Raw genomic sequence first — 17,798 nt, 5'->3', positions numbered from 1 at the left:
CGAATTCAACCCAAGGGCTCTTTTGTGACGTTGTTGATTACGTTACTGTTGATCATCTGTCCATCATCGTATAAAGCCCGCCCTGGCAATTTCATTGGTACGCCCAGATTCTGGTTTTCTGTAGTTGTTCCCCAATACGAGACCCTCCAGACCCAACTTCCCGACCACATTTTTTTGTGGGCGGGGAGAAGTTGGGCTGGCAGCCAGGCTAATAAATAGTATAACTGGATAGTTATAACACCACCCCCCTGATAAATATGTTCCCGCAGCTATGGGTGTGTGGCAGTCCAGACCAGGTCCAGACCAGGGTGAAGTACGGTCGCTGGAGGAAGGTGTGTAAGGGCTATCACCATGGTGCAGAGTTCAGCAGGGTAATAGCAGCAGGGAAGAAGCTGTTCTTATGAACGGAGGGCCCTGTAGCGCCTCCCAGAGGGGAGGATGGCAAACAGTCTGTGGCTGGGATGGGAGCTGACGATGCTGTGCGCCCCTCCACAGACTCTTTTGCGCTGGACAGCCTATATGGTGGGGAGTGAGGAACCAGTGATGCATTGGGCAGTTTTCACCACCCTCTGAAGTGTTTTTTTCGGTCCCCAACAGAGCACCTACCATACCACACTGAGATGCAGTTGGTAAGGATGCTCTCGATGTTGCAGCAGTAAAAGTTCACCAGAATCTTAGAGGACGGATGGGCCTTCTTCAATCTCGTCAGGAAGAAGAGATGCTGGTGAGCCTTCTTGACCAGGGTTGAGGTGTTGAGGGTCCAAGAGAGCTCCTCCGAGATGTGGACACCCAGGAATTTAAAGCTGGTGACACGCTCAACCTCCGTCGTACTAATACAGATGGGGGGGGGGGGGGGGGTTGTGCCACCTTTAGTCCTCCTGAAGTCCACACTGAGCTCTTTGGTCTTCTTGGTGTTGAGAGCCAGGTTATTGTCAGCGCACCACTCTGCCAGATTCTTGACCTCTTCCCTGTAGGCAGACGCCTTTCCACAATTTCCTACGCGAGCGTCAACGCCTGGTTTTCATTGAAAATAACTTGGAAGCCAACGCCCCACTGCCCCCGCTGCGCTGCAGCGCTGCAGTGTGAACGCACCGTAAGTCATCCAAAGTGTGGGAGCATTTCACACTAAATATGGCGAAAAGGTGTGTTAATTGACCGAGGTGAAGTTAGTTTCATATTTGACATTCGTCTCACATTCGGAAGACGCTACTTTGCAACGTCATGGGACCGGGTGAAAACTACCCATACCATTTTGAAAAATGTCAAAGACTTTTATAATATGTTTATGAATATAAAACCTCAGACAGACACCAGAGTATCTTAATGTCTGGTATACTTCCACAGCCTTTACTTTTTCAATTAAGTTTCAATTAAAATGATAGAAAATCACAAATCTTTGAAAATAGCTCAATCCTCTCTTAACTTTTTTCAAAATTGTGTCAAAATCTTACATATATACCAGATTATTCTAATAAAGTCTGGCCTACTTCCACAACCTTTCAATTTACAAAAACATTTTAAACAAAACTGAAATAAATTGTTAATCTCTGAAAATAGCATTAAATCCACGCTAATATTAATAACTTTTTCAAAATTGTGTGCCTGTTGTGCACATTCTGAAGATGTTTTGCACTGTGAATTTGCACTGTCAGTTCTGTTTTTGAATAAAGGTTTGGAAATTAATGCTTTTTTTAAATCCAATTCATCGATTAATTGAAAAAAAGATTAAAAGATTACTAAAATAATAAGTTAGTTGCAGCCCTAATAGGTTGTTATGTTTGGACACGTTGACTTGTTGGGTGATCCTGTTTGTTCTCTGGACCCTTTAGCTTCTCTCAGTAGATCTTTTGTTAAGAATCTTGGTGTTATTTCCGATGGCTTATAAATGCAGATTATTTTTGTTGTCCAAACTAGCTTCTTTCAGTTAAGACTCTTAACAAAGGTTAAAGCCTATCTCTCTCCCAAAGATTTCAGTAGACCTTTCCAAGCTTGGGTGTAGAAGTACATGGGTGTAGAAGTCGTCTCTTTGTTGTCTGCAGTTTGTGCAAAATGCAGCTGTGTGTCTTTAAACTGTAAAAAGAAAGCGAACACCTCACACCAATATTGGCCTCTTTACTGCAGTGCAGAACCAGACTTTTATTTATGAGGTGGCCAAGAGGTGGCCAGGGCTACTTCAAGGGGTCCACAGACCAAGACCAATGTGTGTGTAACCTTAGCCTGGTATCTAAGCAGTGTAAATTATTCATATGATTGCTGATGAGAAATTGAAATTCAAATTCACTTAAGCCTGTGTTATTCAGTGTGGCCTAGTATTGTTCACTAGGGTTACTTTAATCAACCAGGTTAGAGGTTAGATCTTTCTTTTACATTAAAACATAACTATTAGTGTATACTCACACAAAAAAAATGCCACAACCATCAAAACAAGAACACTCATTAATCAACAACCAATATTTTAAAGTGAGGCCTAATCGGAAAAAAAAAACTTTTGTGGAGGCTTACATGTGTGGCCTACAAACACAAGCTAAACTTGGCATGTGACTGACTGCCTAGTATGCTCTGACCTGGTGCCTGTAGCTTTGGGGAGGGAACTGCTCTGAGGTCTTGGGGGTGGTATAAGGACTGGGGTCTATTTCCACCTGATCCTGTTTGCTCAGCTTTTTGAAGAAGTCTGCAATCTCATCCTTTCTTTTAATGTTTGAAGTGAACCCTAAGCAAAAATAACATGTAGGCCATCCCATTACCCACATTTCATCTAAAATCTTAAACATATCCCCATTATTATCTTCAATCAACTACCAGCCTTTAAGTTAGGCTACTAGATTATGGCTAGCCCTACTCTGAAATATGTATTTCAAACAGTCATATACAATAGCAAACAGGGTAGCTATCTGACTGCAGTGTTTATCTTTTGTAACGTTAATAGATTGATAAGGCATCTCATCAAGGAATCTTAGCAGTTAAAGTTCAAAAATTGTGTAGCGAGTAGCGAACAGAAAGACGTGTTAAGTTATATGTTAGGCTGTTATATGTTAGGCTGTTGGTTGTTTATCAGTGTTTGCGGGGTCCGACATGCCAATAAACCTGCTGTCTGCCAATCACAGGAATGGCTGGAATGTTCAGATGCTGGGCATCCTGGTGGTTGGCGAAGGGGCATGGAGTGGGGTTAGGCAGGGGGGATGGAGCATTCGAAGTGAGGACCAGGTTTAGACCAAGTCACGTTTTGTGGGCTACCTTTCTTTACCGTGGGCCTGGGCCAAACAGCTGTTTGGCTTACTGGTAGCCTGTGTACCGTGGTTCATAAACGTCAATTCGGGAACTTCGTCTTATGTCTGGATAATTGTTCCTTTCTGACCTAGTCAGGTCATTAAAATATATATTTAAATGGATAAATGACTGTTGTTGTTTTAAAAGTGTGCTATATAAATGAAAATGAAAAAAACAAAATTGAATCAACTACACCACAGTAGGAACTGTGCTGTTAGCTACTAGGTAGTGCTAAGTGCTAAACAAAAACAGACATTTCTCTTATCTGAATCTGTTATTGCCAATATGCATCTTTTTGTATGGCTCTGCGGCCCAGCAACTCAACTTTTTTGTTCATTTTGAACATTTTGTTCAGGAAGCCTCAACCCCAATGCTAAACCTTAAAACGAAAACTGTAATATGACTCTCTAGTTTTCCGTCGCTGGCGCTGTATCAGACGCTGGTGTAGTCATTTGTGACTGACTGGTGAACTGTGGCAATATCCGCGATTAAATTTTTTTGCTGCCAGATGTCAAAAGAAACGCTTCTTTTAACAAGATAAATTAAATGTCAATCAGCATCCAATTGCCAGGGATAGCGAATTACATTTTGGGGTGGCACCTGGGGTGGCCAGTCCGATATCAGGGGGGTCCAGTGCCACCCCTCTGGCTCCGCTACTGCTCTACTGGCTTCTTGTCCGTCTTAGAATTTATTTTAAGATTGTATTGCTTGCTTTCAAGGTTTTAAACGAGTTGGCGCCACTTTCTCTGGCTGAACTTTTACACCACCATAATACAGTTAGAGCTCTGAGGTCAATCAACCAGATCCTCTTGGATGTCCCAAGATCCAGGCACAAACATGGTGATCGAGTCTTTGCTGTGGGTGCTCCCATAATCTGGAACAGTGTACCTCTCTACATTCGAGCTGCACAGACCCTACACAAGTTGCTGCTAAAGACACACCTTTTTGCTTTGTCTTTTTATCCCAGCTGCCCTTGATGTCGATTTCCTTTCCTGTACTGCTGTTTTCTTTTCTGTCATATTTGTTACAAATCTTGTATATCTTTTTGTGTATTTTCTTTATACAGGTATTTTATATTTGATCCTGTTTAGCACTTTGCTCAAACATGGCTGTTTTAAATGTGCTATATAAATAAAATGGACTTTGGCATGTTGAGATTACAAGACCAAAGGAATTCCCGTTAAACTGATTATTAGGCTTGTCAATCATAGGACAGATTACTAATTAAAAGTGTTATTTTACAGAACAGAAAATAATTTGGCAATGAGATTTGTCTCTGGTCCATTGGTATCAGCATGTGTCCTTACATTGGTACACCAACCATATTTCTTCATCTTAATTTTTCTGCAGCTTGTCCTAGTGGGGAAAAGGCTACTGAGGATAATGATTGTGACAAGTGAGTAATTAAGATATTATTTAGATTAGTAAGTAATTTCTTCTTCTTAATCTTTAGAATGTGATCTGGCCATCAAGTTGACATTTAAAATATATGTAAAAGAACTTTGGCAAATAAATGTGTTTCAGATGTTCATTTGGTCTGTCTGGATTTAATTGCAACGAGAGTAAGTATGGCCAAGCCGATCATATTTGCAGCATATTAATTTAGATCTTGTGTTGTTTTACCAACTGACGGTGCTGGTTGTTCTGTGTGTGTGTGTGTGTGTGTGTGCACGTGCCTGCCTGTATCTCCCTTCTCTCTGTATAGGATGGCAGTTAACTCTGGTGATCGTTGGATCTGTGCTCGGGGGTGTGCTGTTCATCACTCTCATTGTTCTGTCTACAATGGCTTTCAAGTTAGTCAGACACACCAAACACACACACACACACACACACACACGCATGAAGACAGTCTACATCCCTTATAATTGTTTTAAATATTTTGCACAGCCTACAATCACAATGCTTTCCACCAGTTATGCATACATGTGTACAATGTAAAATAAATCTCCACAACTATCCACACCTTTGCTTACCAGAGAATTGTGTACAACCCCAATTCCAAGAAAGTTGGGATGTTGTTTGAAATAAAATAAAAAACTGAATACAATGATTTACAAATCTCATAAACCCATTATGTTATTCACAATAGAACATATAAAACATGTAAAATGTTTAAACAGGTGAAATGTACAATTTTAAGGAAAAAATAAGGTCATTTTGAATTTGATGGCAGCAACACGTCTCAAAAAAGTTGGGACAAGGCTATGTTCACCACTGTGTAGCATCCCCAATTCTTTTAACAACAGTCTGTATCTGTCTGGGAACTGAGGAGACCAGTTGCTGGAGTTGTGGGAGAGGAATGTTGTCCGTTTTGTGTCTGATACAGGATTATTGCGGTTTACACGGTCCTGGGTCTTTGTCATATTTTTCGTTTTGTGATTCACCAAATGTTTTTAACTGGTGACATTTCTATACTGCAGGCAGGCCAGTTCAGCACCCAGACTCTTCTATAATGAAGCCATGCAGTTGTAACCAATGCAGGATGTGGTTTAACATTGTCTTCCTAAAATATGCAAGGCCTTCCCTGAAAAAGATGTCACCTGGATGCAAGCAAATGTTGCTCCAAAACCTGTATATACCTTTCAGCATTGATGTTGCCTTTCCAGATGTGCAAACTGACCATTCTATAGGCACTAATGCACACTGATGCATACCATCAGAAATGCTGGCTTTTGAACTGAGCGCTGATAACAAGCCGGTCGGTCCCTCCTCTTTAGTCCGGGGGATGCAGCATCCAAAGTTTCCAAAAATAATTTATAATTTACATTTGCCTGACCACAGAACAGTTTTCCCACTTTGCCTCAGTCCACTAGCTTTGGCCCAGAGAAGATGGCAGTGTTTCTGGATCATGTTCATGTGTGGGTTCTTCTTTGCATGATGGAACTTTAACCTGCATTTGTGGATGGCACAGCAAACTATGTTAACAAACAATGAGTTCTGGAGGTGTTTCTGAGCCCATGCAATGACTTCCATTACAGAATCATGCCTGTTTATATGCAGTGCCACCTGAGTGCCTGCAGATCACAGGCATGCAGAATTTATTTTCCCCCTTGTCCCTTAGACATACAGATTTCTCAGATATTCTCAGAATAATTGTATTATATTACGCTCCCATGTTACCCCGCTCCTCATCTCCTTCCACTGGCTTCCCATCATGGCCCGTATCAGATTCAAGACCCTGGTACTGACCTACTGAGCGGTGAACGGGACTGCACCCGACTGCATCAAGTCTATGCTCCAGCCTTACACCCCCACCCGCCACCTTCGGTCTTCTTCTGACAACCGTCTGGTGGTCACACCGCTCAAGAGCGCCCGGTCCCAACACAAGCTCTTATCCTCTCTGGCCCTCCAATGGTGGAATCAACTTCCCACCTCCATCAGAGACACTGACTGTCTCCTCACCTTCAAGAAAAAGCTCAAGACGCACTTGATCCGGGAGTACAACGGTACTTAGGAATGATTGGCTGGATCTGACGTTTCTTCCAGGATCCCAATGACTCTTGAGAGACTTGTTGCTCTTTTTGGGTAGTTGTAACTGACTTAAAACTACTGTACTTGCTGTGTAATATATTTTTGTTGCTTACTTTTTTCAACAGGTATACCCTTGCACTTTTTTGAGGTTCATGTTATTAAATGTTTTAATTTTAACTTGTTCAACTCCATGCCCTCATGGTTCGTCCCTTTGGGACTTATTTATTTTTCAAAGTGTATGCTTCATGTTTTGGCTACCCGCAATGTTTGGGTTATCTCGTTGTTATGATCAGTGACCTATGCACTTTTGTAAAGCTCTCTTTTGGAAGTCGCTTTGGATAAAAGCGTCTGCTAAATGCATTAATGTAAATATTATGTACTGTAGATGATGATAAATTCAAAGTCTGCAATTTTAAATGGTTCCACAATATGTAGATGTAGGTTTTTGCAGATTGGTGAACCTCTGCTCATCTTTACTTCTGAGAGACTCTGCCTCTCTAAGATACCCTTTTTTATACCCATTTCCTATATCATTTTTTATATCATTTTACTGACCTGTTTGAAATTAACCTAGTTAGTTGCGAAATGTTCCGCCAGTTTTTTATTTTTAGTAACACTTACTTTTTCCGGCTTTTTATTGCCCCCGTCCCAAATTTTGAGACGTGTTGCTGCCATCAAATTCAAAATTACCATATTGATGGCCAAGCCGTGAAGCGGCGAAGCCACCTTTAGTGTTCCTACGTATTCTTATTATTATACATCTTCTTCTGCCATGGGAGTCTATGGCAGCCCCTAGAACCGTGTTGTCAGAAGTTGTGAAATTTGGCACACTCTTTGGGGCCAGTCCCCTCATCAATTTCACCAAGTTTCATGTCTCCATTTCAAACCCTCTAGCGCCACCAATGGGTCAAAGTTGAAGGTGTGTTTACACACTTTACTTTTGAACCAAATGTCTCATTTTCAAAAATGAAGTATTGTTGTATTCCTTGGATCAAGACGAGTCCAACGCACTGACGTCAAACCTAGTTATATAGATTCTGAACCTATATTTTGAATGTGAAAAGTGTTTTTTCGTCTCCTCCTACAATTTTTGTCGAATCTTCTTCAAAATTGCCACAGATGATCTTCAGACTAAGGCCGAATCCCAATACTCCCCCTTACCCCTTTCTCCCTTCCCCTTAGTTTTGCGCGTTCCCGTGAGAGCTAGTGGTGTCCCAATACTCTTTTTGAGCTTGGGGAAGGGCTAAGACTAAGGGGTATACACCCCTTAAAACCAAGTGATGCTTACTTTAGACCAAGGGCTATGTGAAAACTGAGCGACCGGCAGCAATGGCGGCCAGATCATCCAGAGAGTCCGCTAAATATAATATTTTCGGCTTAATTAATTGATAAAAAAATTATGACAGTCTTGTTTTGTGTTATATACAGTCATGAACATATATATTTGCAACCATTTTCCTAATTGAAACGTTTCTAAAAATCGCTAGTTTGGTACGCTAATATTACAGTGCTGAATTGCACAACAGTCCCGCATTTATTTGATTTGCATGTCTACAGTTTAAAGTGAACTCCATTAACAGCAAATTTCGTTTAATATCAGTGCATAACACTACTTGCTTTGGAGATATCAATACGTGCTTGATGACGTACCTGTAACCAAGTGGTGTCCCATTTCTTAGGGCTGTGTAGCCCTTACCCCTCAGCTTTGAGGGCCAAGGGCTAGGGGTAAGTTAAGGGGAAGGGGTAAGGGGGAGTATTGGGATTCGGCCCAAGCCTCACAAAAGCTATCGTATGGATTTTTGATCTTCGAAATCGTTTGTTAGTTATAGCCAATCAAATTAATGTGGCCGAATTGATGTGGCCTCCATTTTGAATATAATTTTTTTTCGCTACCCCTCCTTTAAAGTTGTCCAACCTTCACCAAATTTGGCACATATCCAATGGGGAGTCAGGTGGCTGAGTGGTTAGGGAATCGGGCTAGTAATCTGAAGGTTGCCAGTTCGATTCCCGGCCACACGAAATGACGTTGTGTCCTTGGGCAAGGCTCTTCACCCTACTTGCCTCGGGGGAATGTCCCTGTACTTACTGTAAGTCGCTCTGGATAAGAGCGTCTGCTAAATGACTAAATGTAAATGTAAATGTAAATATCCTCTTCAGACCAAGCCTCACAAAATACATCTTTTTTTTTTTTTTCTAAACCTTTTGACTGGAACAGCCAATCAAAGTCGTCAACCAAGCCACCATAAAAGAAGTGAGGTCATATCTCAGCACTTTACTGCATTGACACCAAATTTGGTATAAGGACTAGGGACCCTGTTCTAAAGATGTCCAATAGGTCATGCCATTTCACCTCTAGGTGGCGCTGCAATAAGCAAAAATCTGGCACCAATTATCTTCAGATCAAGCCTCACAAACGTTTTCACATGGTTTTTGATTTTCAAAACAGTTTTTCCGGTAAAGCTGATCAAAGTTAGCGATGAAGCCGCCAAAACAGGAAGTGAGATAATATCTCAGGAAATATTTGCTGAATTGACATCAAACTTGGTACAGTTGCTCGGAACCCTGTTCCAAAGAGGACCACAAAAGGTTGTGTCATCTAACCGCTCGGGGGTAATCCCTTGTCTGACACATGTTAACTCGTGATACCAGATGAATTGATGCGGCCACCATTTTAGATTTCATAAAACCTTTTTCCCTATTCCTCCAACAAAATGTTCCAATATTCACCAAATTTGGCACAGATTATCTTCAGACCCCAATCACATTGACATGTCAAAATAAGACTGAATTACAGCTGTTCGAATTTGGGCCAAATCTGACAACCGCTTGCCAGTTGAAAAACTGCTCATAGTTTTACACAGTAACTGAACACATTTCAGCACTGAGAATAGCTCACTAGGATAAATTGGTGTCCGGGCAACGTAAGAAGCTCAAATCCCGCCAAAGCCAACAAGCCTGCCATGTCACTAGTTTTTGTTTAGCAAGACTGTATACCACTGCAAAGTAAGCCACGTACAACTAGGGATGAGTATCAAGAACCGGTTCTTGTTTAGAATCGGTTCCCAGTGAACCAATTCCTTAGCCTGACTTTGTCATACTCATACTTCTAGTCAGAATATGAGTCTTAAAACTCTCCGTTGGGCTGTGACTATGGGGCGTGTGTCAACCGAGCTCGTAAAACAAATGCCTCTTCGCTCAATTGGATAGACCTACAACCAATCAGAGCGACTTAATATGTTGTTTGTTGAAAACTAATTCAACCCAAGCGCTCTTTGGTGACGTTGGTCTGAACAGCTCCAGTTCGGATATAGCTTTTCCGCAAATCGAGCCCCTCCAGACCCTACTTCCCAACCAAATTTTTTTGTGGCCGGGGATAAGTTGGGCTGGCAGCCAGGCTACCAATTCCTTGGAATCATCAGCCAAATTCTAACGATTCTGCTAACGGTTCGCTGTGCCTTTGCTCATGCGCAAACTTTTATATTTTATTCAGACTGCAGCAAACATGGCAACAAGGCAGAAGCGTTCTAAAGATTGGTTGTTTTTAACATGACAACAACGCCACTTGTAAAGCATGTAAAAAGTCTATTTCGTCGAAGGGAGGAAATGCCACAAATTTGAAGAAGCATTTGAACACACAGCATGGAATGAAGTTACTGGAATGTCATGTGTTCGATGCACGCAGCAGCGCAGCTAACGTTCGCGCTTCATAAAGGTGAGCTAAACTCCTCAAAAGTGATCACAACCACTTGTCACTGTGTGAAGCAATTTGCCTTTGTGTGTAGTAGGGATGGGTGTGGTTAATCGAATATCCGGATATCCTAAAATAAGTTAGTATTCGAATACTTTTTTCAATACTTATGAGCGTAGTTTGATTTTTTTTTAAACCGTTGCATCGTGTTTTGAATTCTAATAGTTCTAATAGTTCTAACAGGCTACGCCTGTGTTCTGCTGCGAGTCTCCATTCATTTCATTTGGCGCTACAAGAAGCATAGTGTCCTGGCTAAGCAGTACCTCGCAGCAACCTCAGTTCCTGCAGTCTTTTCTACGCCGGCCTGCTCGTAAATCGACTTGTACTCGCCTCTCCCCTGAGCATGTTTACATGCTAATTCTCCTGAATAAAAATGCGTATGGCTAATGCAGTTGTGGCTTATTTATTTTCTTACCAGTAGCCATGTAGAGCTAGCGTAATCGGCTGTTTATGTTTGCATTGTGTGGTGGCGCAACGTATCCTATAGGATTCCGGTTCCAAGTTAATATCCAAGTTAATATGCAATATTTCTCCGTGTGTCTTTCGTTTTTATGGAGGATAGCCTACCCAATGTGTTTAATTTAGTCCAATGTAGCCTACTTTTTATTTCACATAATAATAGGCTAATCGCTTTTCCGCCTAATTAAGAGCCTAAGTCTGAAGACGCAGCGTTTTTTCAAGTTCATTGTCTTTTCGTCATGTTAATAAATTGATTTTTCATTTGTTTTCTTTATTCAACCCTAATTTAATCTAATAGTTTAACAGTCCCAATTATTGCCAGAATGTGTGGTGGGTCATGTGTTTACTGTATGCTTTGCGTCACGTCAGGCTAATTACATAACGGAACCACGTTAACAAAATAGATTATCCGTATATTCGAAAATATTTTCGGATACTATTTGAATAGTGAAATCAGTTCAAATCTCCATCCCTAGTGTGTAGTCGATCAAGTTATCTTCTGTCCCGTCGTTTGAAGCATACATTTTTGCTCCAACATTCGTCTCCCATTATTGATCACTTCACGTTAATTATCGGAGGGCGTGCAGGGACGTGCACAGGAATTTTGAAGGACAGTTGCTCGACCCCCCCCCCCCCCTCCCCCCCCAAAAAAGAACAAAAATAGCCTGCCTACTAATGATAATAATTACTTAAATGCATTAGCTACTTCCATCATTTATTCTTCTTGTTAAAACACAATGCCATAAACTAACCGTCAGCAGCCATGTAGCTTCGTTTTCCTACCAAAAAATTAGCTTGTGATAACGGGCTGGTTTTCTGTTAGGCAAGCTACCCGTCTGATTATTTAGGCTAAACGTGGCAAACTGAGCCTGGATTTATGAAGATTTTAATTAATTTCATAAAACTTGATGATGATTGTTGGTTTGTTATACATTTCTACAACTTAAAACTCACCTTTTCTGACAACCTCAAAGCAGGTTTTATCGACACAGAATTAAACAACCGGGACTGTCTCTTAAGTGCAAGAAAATGCCGCAGAGTAAACAGAGTAGGGGGCATACCCCCCTCCCCCTTGTGGCTTCCACTCTCGTTGCCCATAGGCTTATCGATTGGAAGTGAATATGGCTACTTTATGAACTGCTTCGGGTGGCGATTTTTAAAATCTAGGTCTACATGAAATTCTGCAGCTGTTAAAATTCAATATTATTTATTTATTTTCCTTGGAGGGGCACTTTGACTCGACGAGGGCAAATGGGCAGTTGCCCGGGCAACTTTAGCGATAGCCTGTGCACGTCCCTGGGCGTGTGTTATCAGCAAACGTTTGCGTAGTCGTGTTAACCCAATATTAGCTAAACTGAGCGACACTGTCATTATATGATTTGACCTTGGCTGAAAATGGAAGATTCTATAGCTAACCTAGCGTAGCTATAACTGACATAGCTTAGCTATAGAATCTTCAATTTTCAGCCAAGGTCAAATAAAAGTGTAGAAGAGCAACGACAAAATGTAAATGTGTATGTATACATACTGTATATGGTGTGTAGCATTATAGAAAATGATGTAAAAGAAAATTTATGTAAATTAACTCGTATGTGTTCTTTTTTCCCCCCTTGCCCAATAAGAATAAATAAGAGAATCGATAAGGAATCGAATCGATGAGTAGGACTTTATGGATTCAGAATTGTTAAAATCTAATCAATACTCATCCCTTGGTACAACGCAGTCGCTAGCTAGCTGTATATAGTCATGGCAATCCTCACACAAACTATCAAAATTATTTTTGATTTTTGAAACGGTTTGATCGGTACAGCCAATCAAAATCTGCAGCAAAGCTGGCAGACAGGAAGTTGTGTCGTATCTCAGTAATTCTTTGAAGGATTAAAAGCTGCATTTACTCAGAACCCTGTCCTGAGAATGTCTAAAACGTTTTTGTTCATTTTACCCGCTTTATCGGTTTGGCCACCTCATTGCTGCTATATTTTTTTCCTTAAAATTGTACATTTCATCAGTTTAAATATTTGACATGTTTTATATGTTCTATTGTGAATAACATAATGGATTTATGAGATTTGTAAATCATTGTATTCCATTTTTCTATTTATTTCACACAGCGTCACAACTTTTTGGGTTGTACATGCAGGTAAAACTAAAACTTTGATTAATTAATAGGAATTCTGAGGCAGTTCTATGGAGGCACTCATTGCATCTCTGCTAGTGAGCCTTAATAGTAGATTAAGGCTCCATGTCCTCTGCCGTGTGCCAATACAAACTATTATCTAAGCTGGTTATCGAGAAGGAGGTCCAACAAAGCCAACTATTCCATCAAGGGTCAATCAAATGCTCGCTCCTTAACCCTTTCTCCAAGCTGAGATATAACTAAGCAAGTTTAACAGATTTATCATATTTAGAAAATAATGAAAAGTTTGGACAGTGCTAAATTGTTTGACATCATCTTGTTAGGCATTCCTTTATTTTTCTAAGCTCTAACTATGGACTATTCCTTTAGTTCTACTAACCATACATGAGTACAACAAATCTCAAATGGGTGGAATGATTGTGACCTGTCTTCCGCAGACCATCAAAGGAGAAGTCTGAAAACAACATCTATGAAAGCTCCTATCCTACCAAAGCTCCTGCTACTAATGTGGGCATTTCCTCTTTCCAAGCTAATGCTAACACAAGGGTACCGCAAATTCCTAGAGCCAAGGCTAACAATAGCTGGAATCATGGTAGCAACCTGGAGATGACGGAGAGTGGCAGCCAACGTGCTTTGATCATCAGGGACAAAGTGGTAAGAGAGTAGGAGGTGACAGAGGAAGAACATTAGAGTGACAAAGTGTTGATGAGGATATATAAAACATGCAATTATGAACTCATGTGTAGAACTGTTCAATTGCAATGGCGTTGTATCCCCAATAGCAGGGCTTGTGTTGGTGTTACTCAAAAAAATTGTGTACCAGTCTGTTACATTTGAAAATGTGATTTTAATATGATAGAAAAAGTAAAATGTAAAGAGTGTATTTCTCATCAGTGATGAGGGTCATTTAAAATATAAGAATTGCTTCAGATTCAGTCAAAAGTAATACAATTGGAATTTAATAAACAAAAGAGAAAAATCCAACTAAGCTTAAAGGTTCCACTTTGAATTCCTTGTGCTTCCCTATGCTAGGATAACCTTCATATGACCCTGTTCTACTAGCTGGACTTGCCACCATTGAGAAATACACTATTTACCATATGAAGTTGCAAAAATTCTTAGTGTCATTTTCGAAGCCTTGCAGATTTTAATGCATTATTTTTTCATAACACGCTCATGTGTTTCATATAACGGTACAAGTGAGTGCCAGATGAACTAGCTAGCTACTGTACAGACTTAAAAATATATTGTGAATCTAATCAAAGAAGGAAAACATATGTATTATATTAAATCATATTTATCATCATTTTACACTGATTCCAATGTATTTCATTCTTTTTAGAGGAATATGAACCAAGACCCAGATGAGACGAGGAACTCATACAACAGGAATCAGGGCAAGCCCAATCTTTACTACATGCATGACAATGCATAACTAGGAGCCAAGGCCAGAGAATACATAAACATGCACATTGATTTTGTGATTAAACTAAAATGCACTCTGTATTCTATTGTATTGCAATTTCAATTTCTTACATAAAGTGCATATCTTTATAATGACTGAACTACCTCTAATAACAGTAATCTCTTTAATAATTGACCTATCTTAAATTACCGAATAACTAAGCCAATTATTTCTGAAGGCGTGCCAATTAAAAATTGAAGATACATATCAATTTTCTTTTTTATAAAAGAATATCTAATACATTTTTATTTCAGTTTGGTCTAATTCTATAATGTTTTACATTTGCCAGTAGTTTTTTCTGAATGACTTCCTTCAAATCAACTCATGTACACTTTGCAAATGAACTTATTAAAATGTGATAAATGTAATGAATAAAGCATTAAAAAACATTTGTCAAGACAGAAAACCCACAAGAACAATGATGAGGCCATCTTAACTCCATGTAGCACAGTATGATTGAGGCTCATAAACTGTTGTAGTACTAAAAATGTTAACAAATTAGGCTGTCCTATGGACCAGTAAGGATTTGAGATTGTTGGTATTTGACATGTGAACCAAGTACAATGCTTGGTAAACCTGGCATATTACAGCAGCTTTAGTGCATCAGCTTGCTGGTTCAGAGTTAAGCTGCACTTCATAACAGTAACAATTGCAGTCCGGCCTATGTGGTGGAATTGACTGGTGATGCTGATTCTGATTGGTGTGCTGACTATAAATATAAGTTTGCATTGTAATACTTGGCAGAAATGTAAAAAGAAACTCAGGAAACATCAATAGCGAGCTGGTCCCTTGTTTACTTATTTCAATCATCAAATCAATGGCGTGACCTCTAGTGCTTGTGGGCAATTATTGCTAAATGTATCTGTCAGTAGCGTAGAACCATATAACGAAAAATAAAATAAACATTGCATTAATAGTCATGACTTTGTTTTTTAAATATTTTTTATGAAAGCATATTAACTGTCTGTAAAATATAACAATGTTTTGTGATTTTATGGTGTAGATGAGCAAACAAAATCAAATTTCTATATTTTATTTCAGTAATGTGCTTAGCATGTAACCCTCATTATACAAATGAGAAACCAGGTTTGGAAGAACAATATGAGACCAGAACTAATATTTAAACAAGTTCATGCCGCCTTTTTCTTTAAGGTTTGAAAATTCACATGGTGGAACTTTTTCTGTATAGCATATTGTATGGCTCTTATACTGAAAAAAATCCACATTGTATTGTCGTTACTTAGCTAGCCAGCATTTCACATTGCCGGGAATAAAACCGGCAACCTTCTTATTAAAGCCTGATTCCCTAACCGCTCAGCCATCTGACCCCCTCAGTAATAATGATATAAAATTAGCTTTTAAGTTATGCCCCAAAAACATATTTTTGAATTGGCAATTGAAATGTTGTCCAGTCCTCATTTGATTATGTCTTGCAAAGCAATGAAAATCAAATCCCTGTTGGCTATAAAGTGTGACTCCCCAAATGGAGGAGGAGCCTGGGCGAGGTCATCAACCAGCTCACTCTTGCCACATGGCCGCTGCCTAGCTGGCGCCAATCAGAGGGTACTCCCCATAAGGATCAACAGCTCATTTTGCTGGGGAGAGAGAACAAGGAGGTTGGAAGACTGGAGGACAGCAGTTGTTGAAAAGAAGGAAACCTTGACCCCACCAAGATTGGAGCAGCAAACAGGATGATGGAGGTCCTAGTGCACAGACTCTCTTTAACCTTCTCTCTCTCTCTCTCCCCCCCATCTGTCGGGACTGATGAGGAACCATAGTGAGTTGTTTTACAGTTAGACCTTCTCATTTCTGCTGATTCCGGAGTCTGATATCCTGTTGTACTTTTTGCTTGAGGCAATTTTTTCCAGCGTCTGCTTCTTTTTAATGGAAACGGTTTACCTTATAGGCCTAACAGCTGTTTACTTTATAGGCCTGCAAACAGCTAATCTAAACGGCGAGAACAGCATCACTCCGGGCACAGCATGTCTTTGAGTCGAGCAATACATGGATGGACTTCAACAGTGCCTGGCTCTCCCAGTTGTTCTCAAAATGGGGTCCACAAAATCATTTGCCATAAATTATAAAATTGTGCTGCATCATTAAAAAGTGAAAAGAGAGGGTACAATTTCCGGGGAAATTGTAGGGTGTGCTTGCTTGTTTTGGTTGCAGAGGTCCGTATTTAAATTACATTTTACAACTGATATTTCTGTATGTTATATTAAAATGCATAGCCTACTTATTATTTATAAAGATTACATAGATTAAAAAAAAAATTCTGCTCATTTACAACTCAAAATACTAAGAGTGAAGAGTAGAATTAAATAGTTGTCTTCTCATTTCCCCTGCGAGGGGAATGGTGATCAGCAACCTCATAGTTGAATCAAAACGAATACATTTGGCGGACCGGTGTAAAAATCACTCATTCATAAATATGTCAGTGGTAGTGATCATTGTCAGTAACAAGGCAAAATGCGATATAGCCCTGCTGTGTGGAGAAGCTGCCCCGGTAAATTGTAGGATACAACTACTACTAGACTGTCCTGGTAGCAATTGCGTTGGTTTAATTCAATTTAACGTTACTTTCGTTGTACGGTCTAGGCTGAAATTGATTATTTTCATGAACAGATTGAAGTTCAGGCTGTGGCAATGAAGTTCAGGTTAGCAGTCACTAGTCAGATAGTTTCACCTTTTGAAAGACTTTTGATTTAAGTAAGGGTAGTGCCGAAACATGTGCTGCCGTTTGACTTCCTACTAGTACTATAAACAGCTGTGGAGATGTTTTTGTTAGCTACAGGACTAGGCTACAGCATTGCAGTGAGCTACACTGGTTTGAAACCACAGGTAATGATAATTTCACCTGCAAATCGTTAACTTGTAATCTAATGTCATAATAAACCGCACAACGAAAATGTATTTGTGAGGAATGTTTATTTTAACGATTGAAAACAGATGCATCATAGACCATTGTAATATGTGTTGCCCGGGCAACAGAGGCTAATGTAATGATGCTAATGCTTCAGTGAAATAGTAGACTACTGTTTCCGAAAGTAGATGTAACTACTTCCTTATATCAGCGTATATTGTACATTACACTTCACAATTGTGTTTCATATCACAAAGTAAAATGAGTAAATAGTTATCACCCTGGCCTCTTTGCTTGTGGTGTTTCTGCAGTAAAGCAGTTAGCCTAGCTATTTCCCAGAAGTTAACGAGCTGCTAAACTAATGTTCTGTTAAAGGTAGTCACGCAAT

The 17,798-nt window shown here is 39.9% G+C and overlaps 1 protein-coding gene across 1 annotated transcript in view; it reads left to right on the top strand.

Annotated features, from left to right (window-relative positions):
- LOC146260536 (mucin-13-like) overlaps window positions 1–15,467 on the top strand; it is a 53,733-nt gene extending 38,266 nt beyond the window's left edge. The window contains exons 8-12 of the mRNA XM_084670012.1: window positions 4,618–4,663; window positions 4,792–4,829; window positions 4,973–5,060; window positions 13,520–13,736; window positions 14,425–15,467. Coding sequence (XP_084526138.1) covers window positions 4,618–4,663; window positions 4,792–4,829; window positions 4,973–5,060; window positions 13,520–13,736; window positions 14,425–14,517 — 482 coding nt within the window. The 3' untranslated portion in view covers window positions 14,518–15,467. The remainder of the gene's footprint in view (window positions 1–4,617; window positions 4,664–4,791; window positions 4,830–4,972; window positions 5,061–13,519; window positions 13,737–14,424) is intronic.
- Window positions 15,468–17,798: the final 2,331 nt, after the last annotated feature.

The sequence above is a fragment of the Hypomesus nipponensis genome, chromosome 13, assembly GCF_054491055.1.
Source record: "Hypomesus nipponensis isolate SF chromosome 13, ASM5449105v1, whole genome shotgun sequence".
Lineage (NCBI taxonomy): Eukaryota > Metazoa > Chordata > Actinopteri > Osmeriformes > Osmeridae > Hypomesus > Hypomesus nipponensis.
This window is presented reverse-complemented; position numbering and strand designations above follow the sequence as displayed.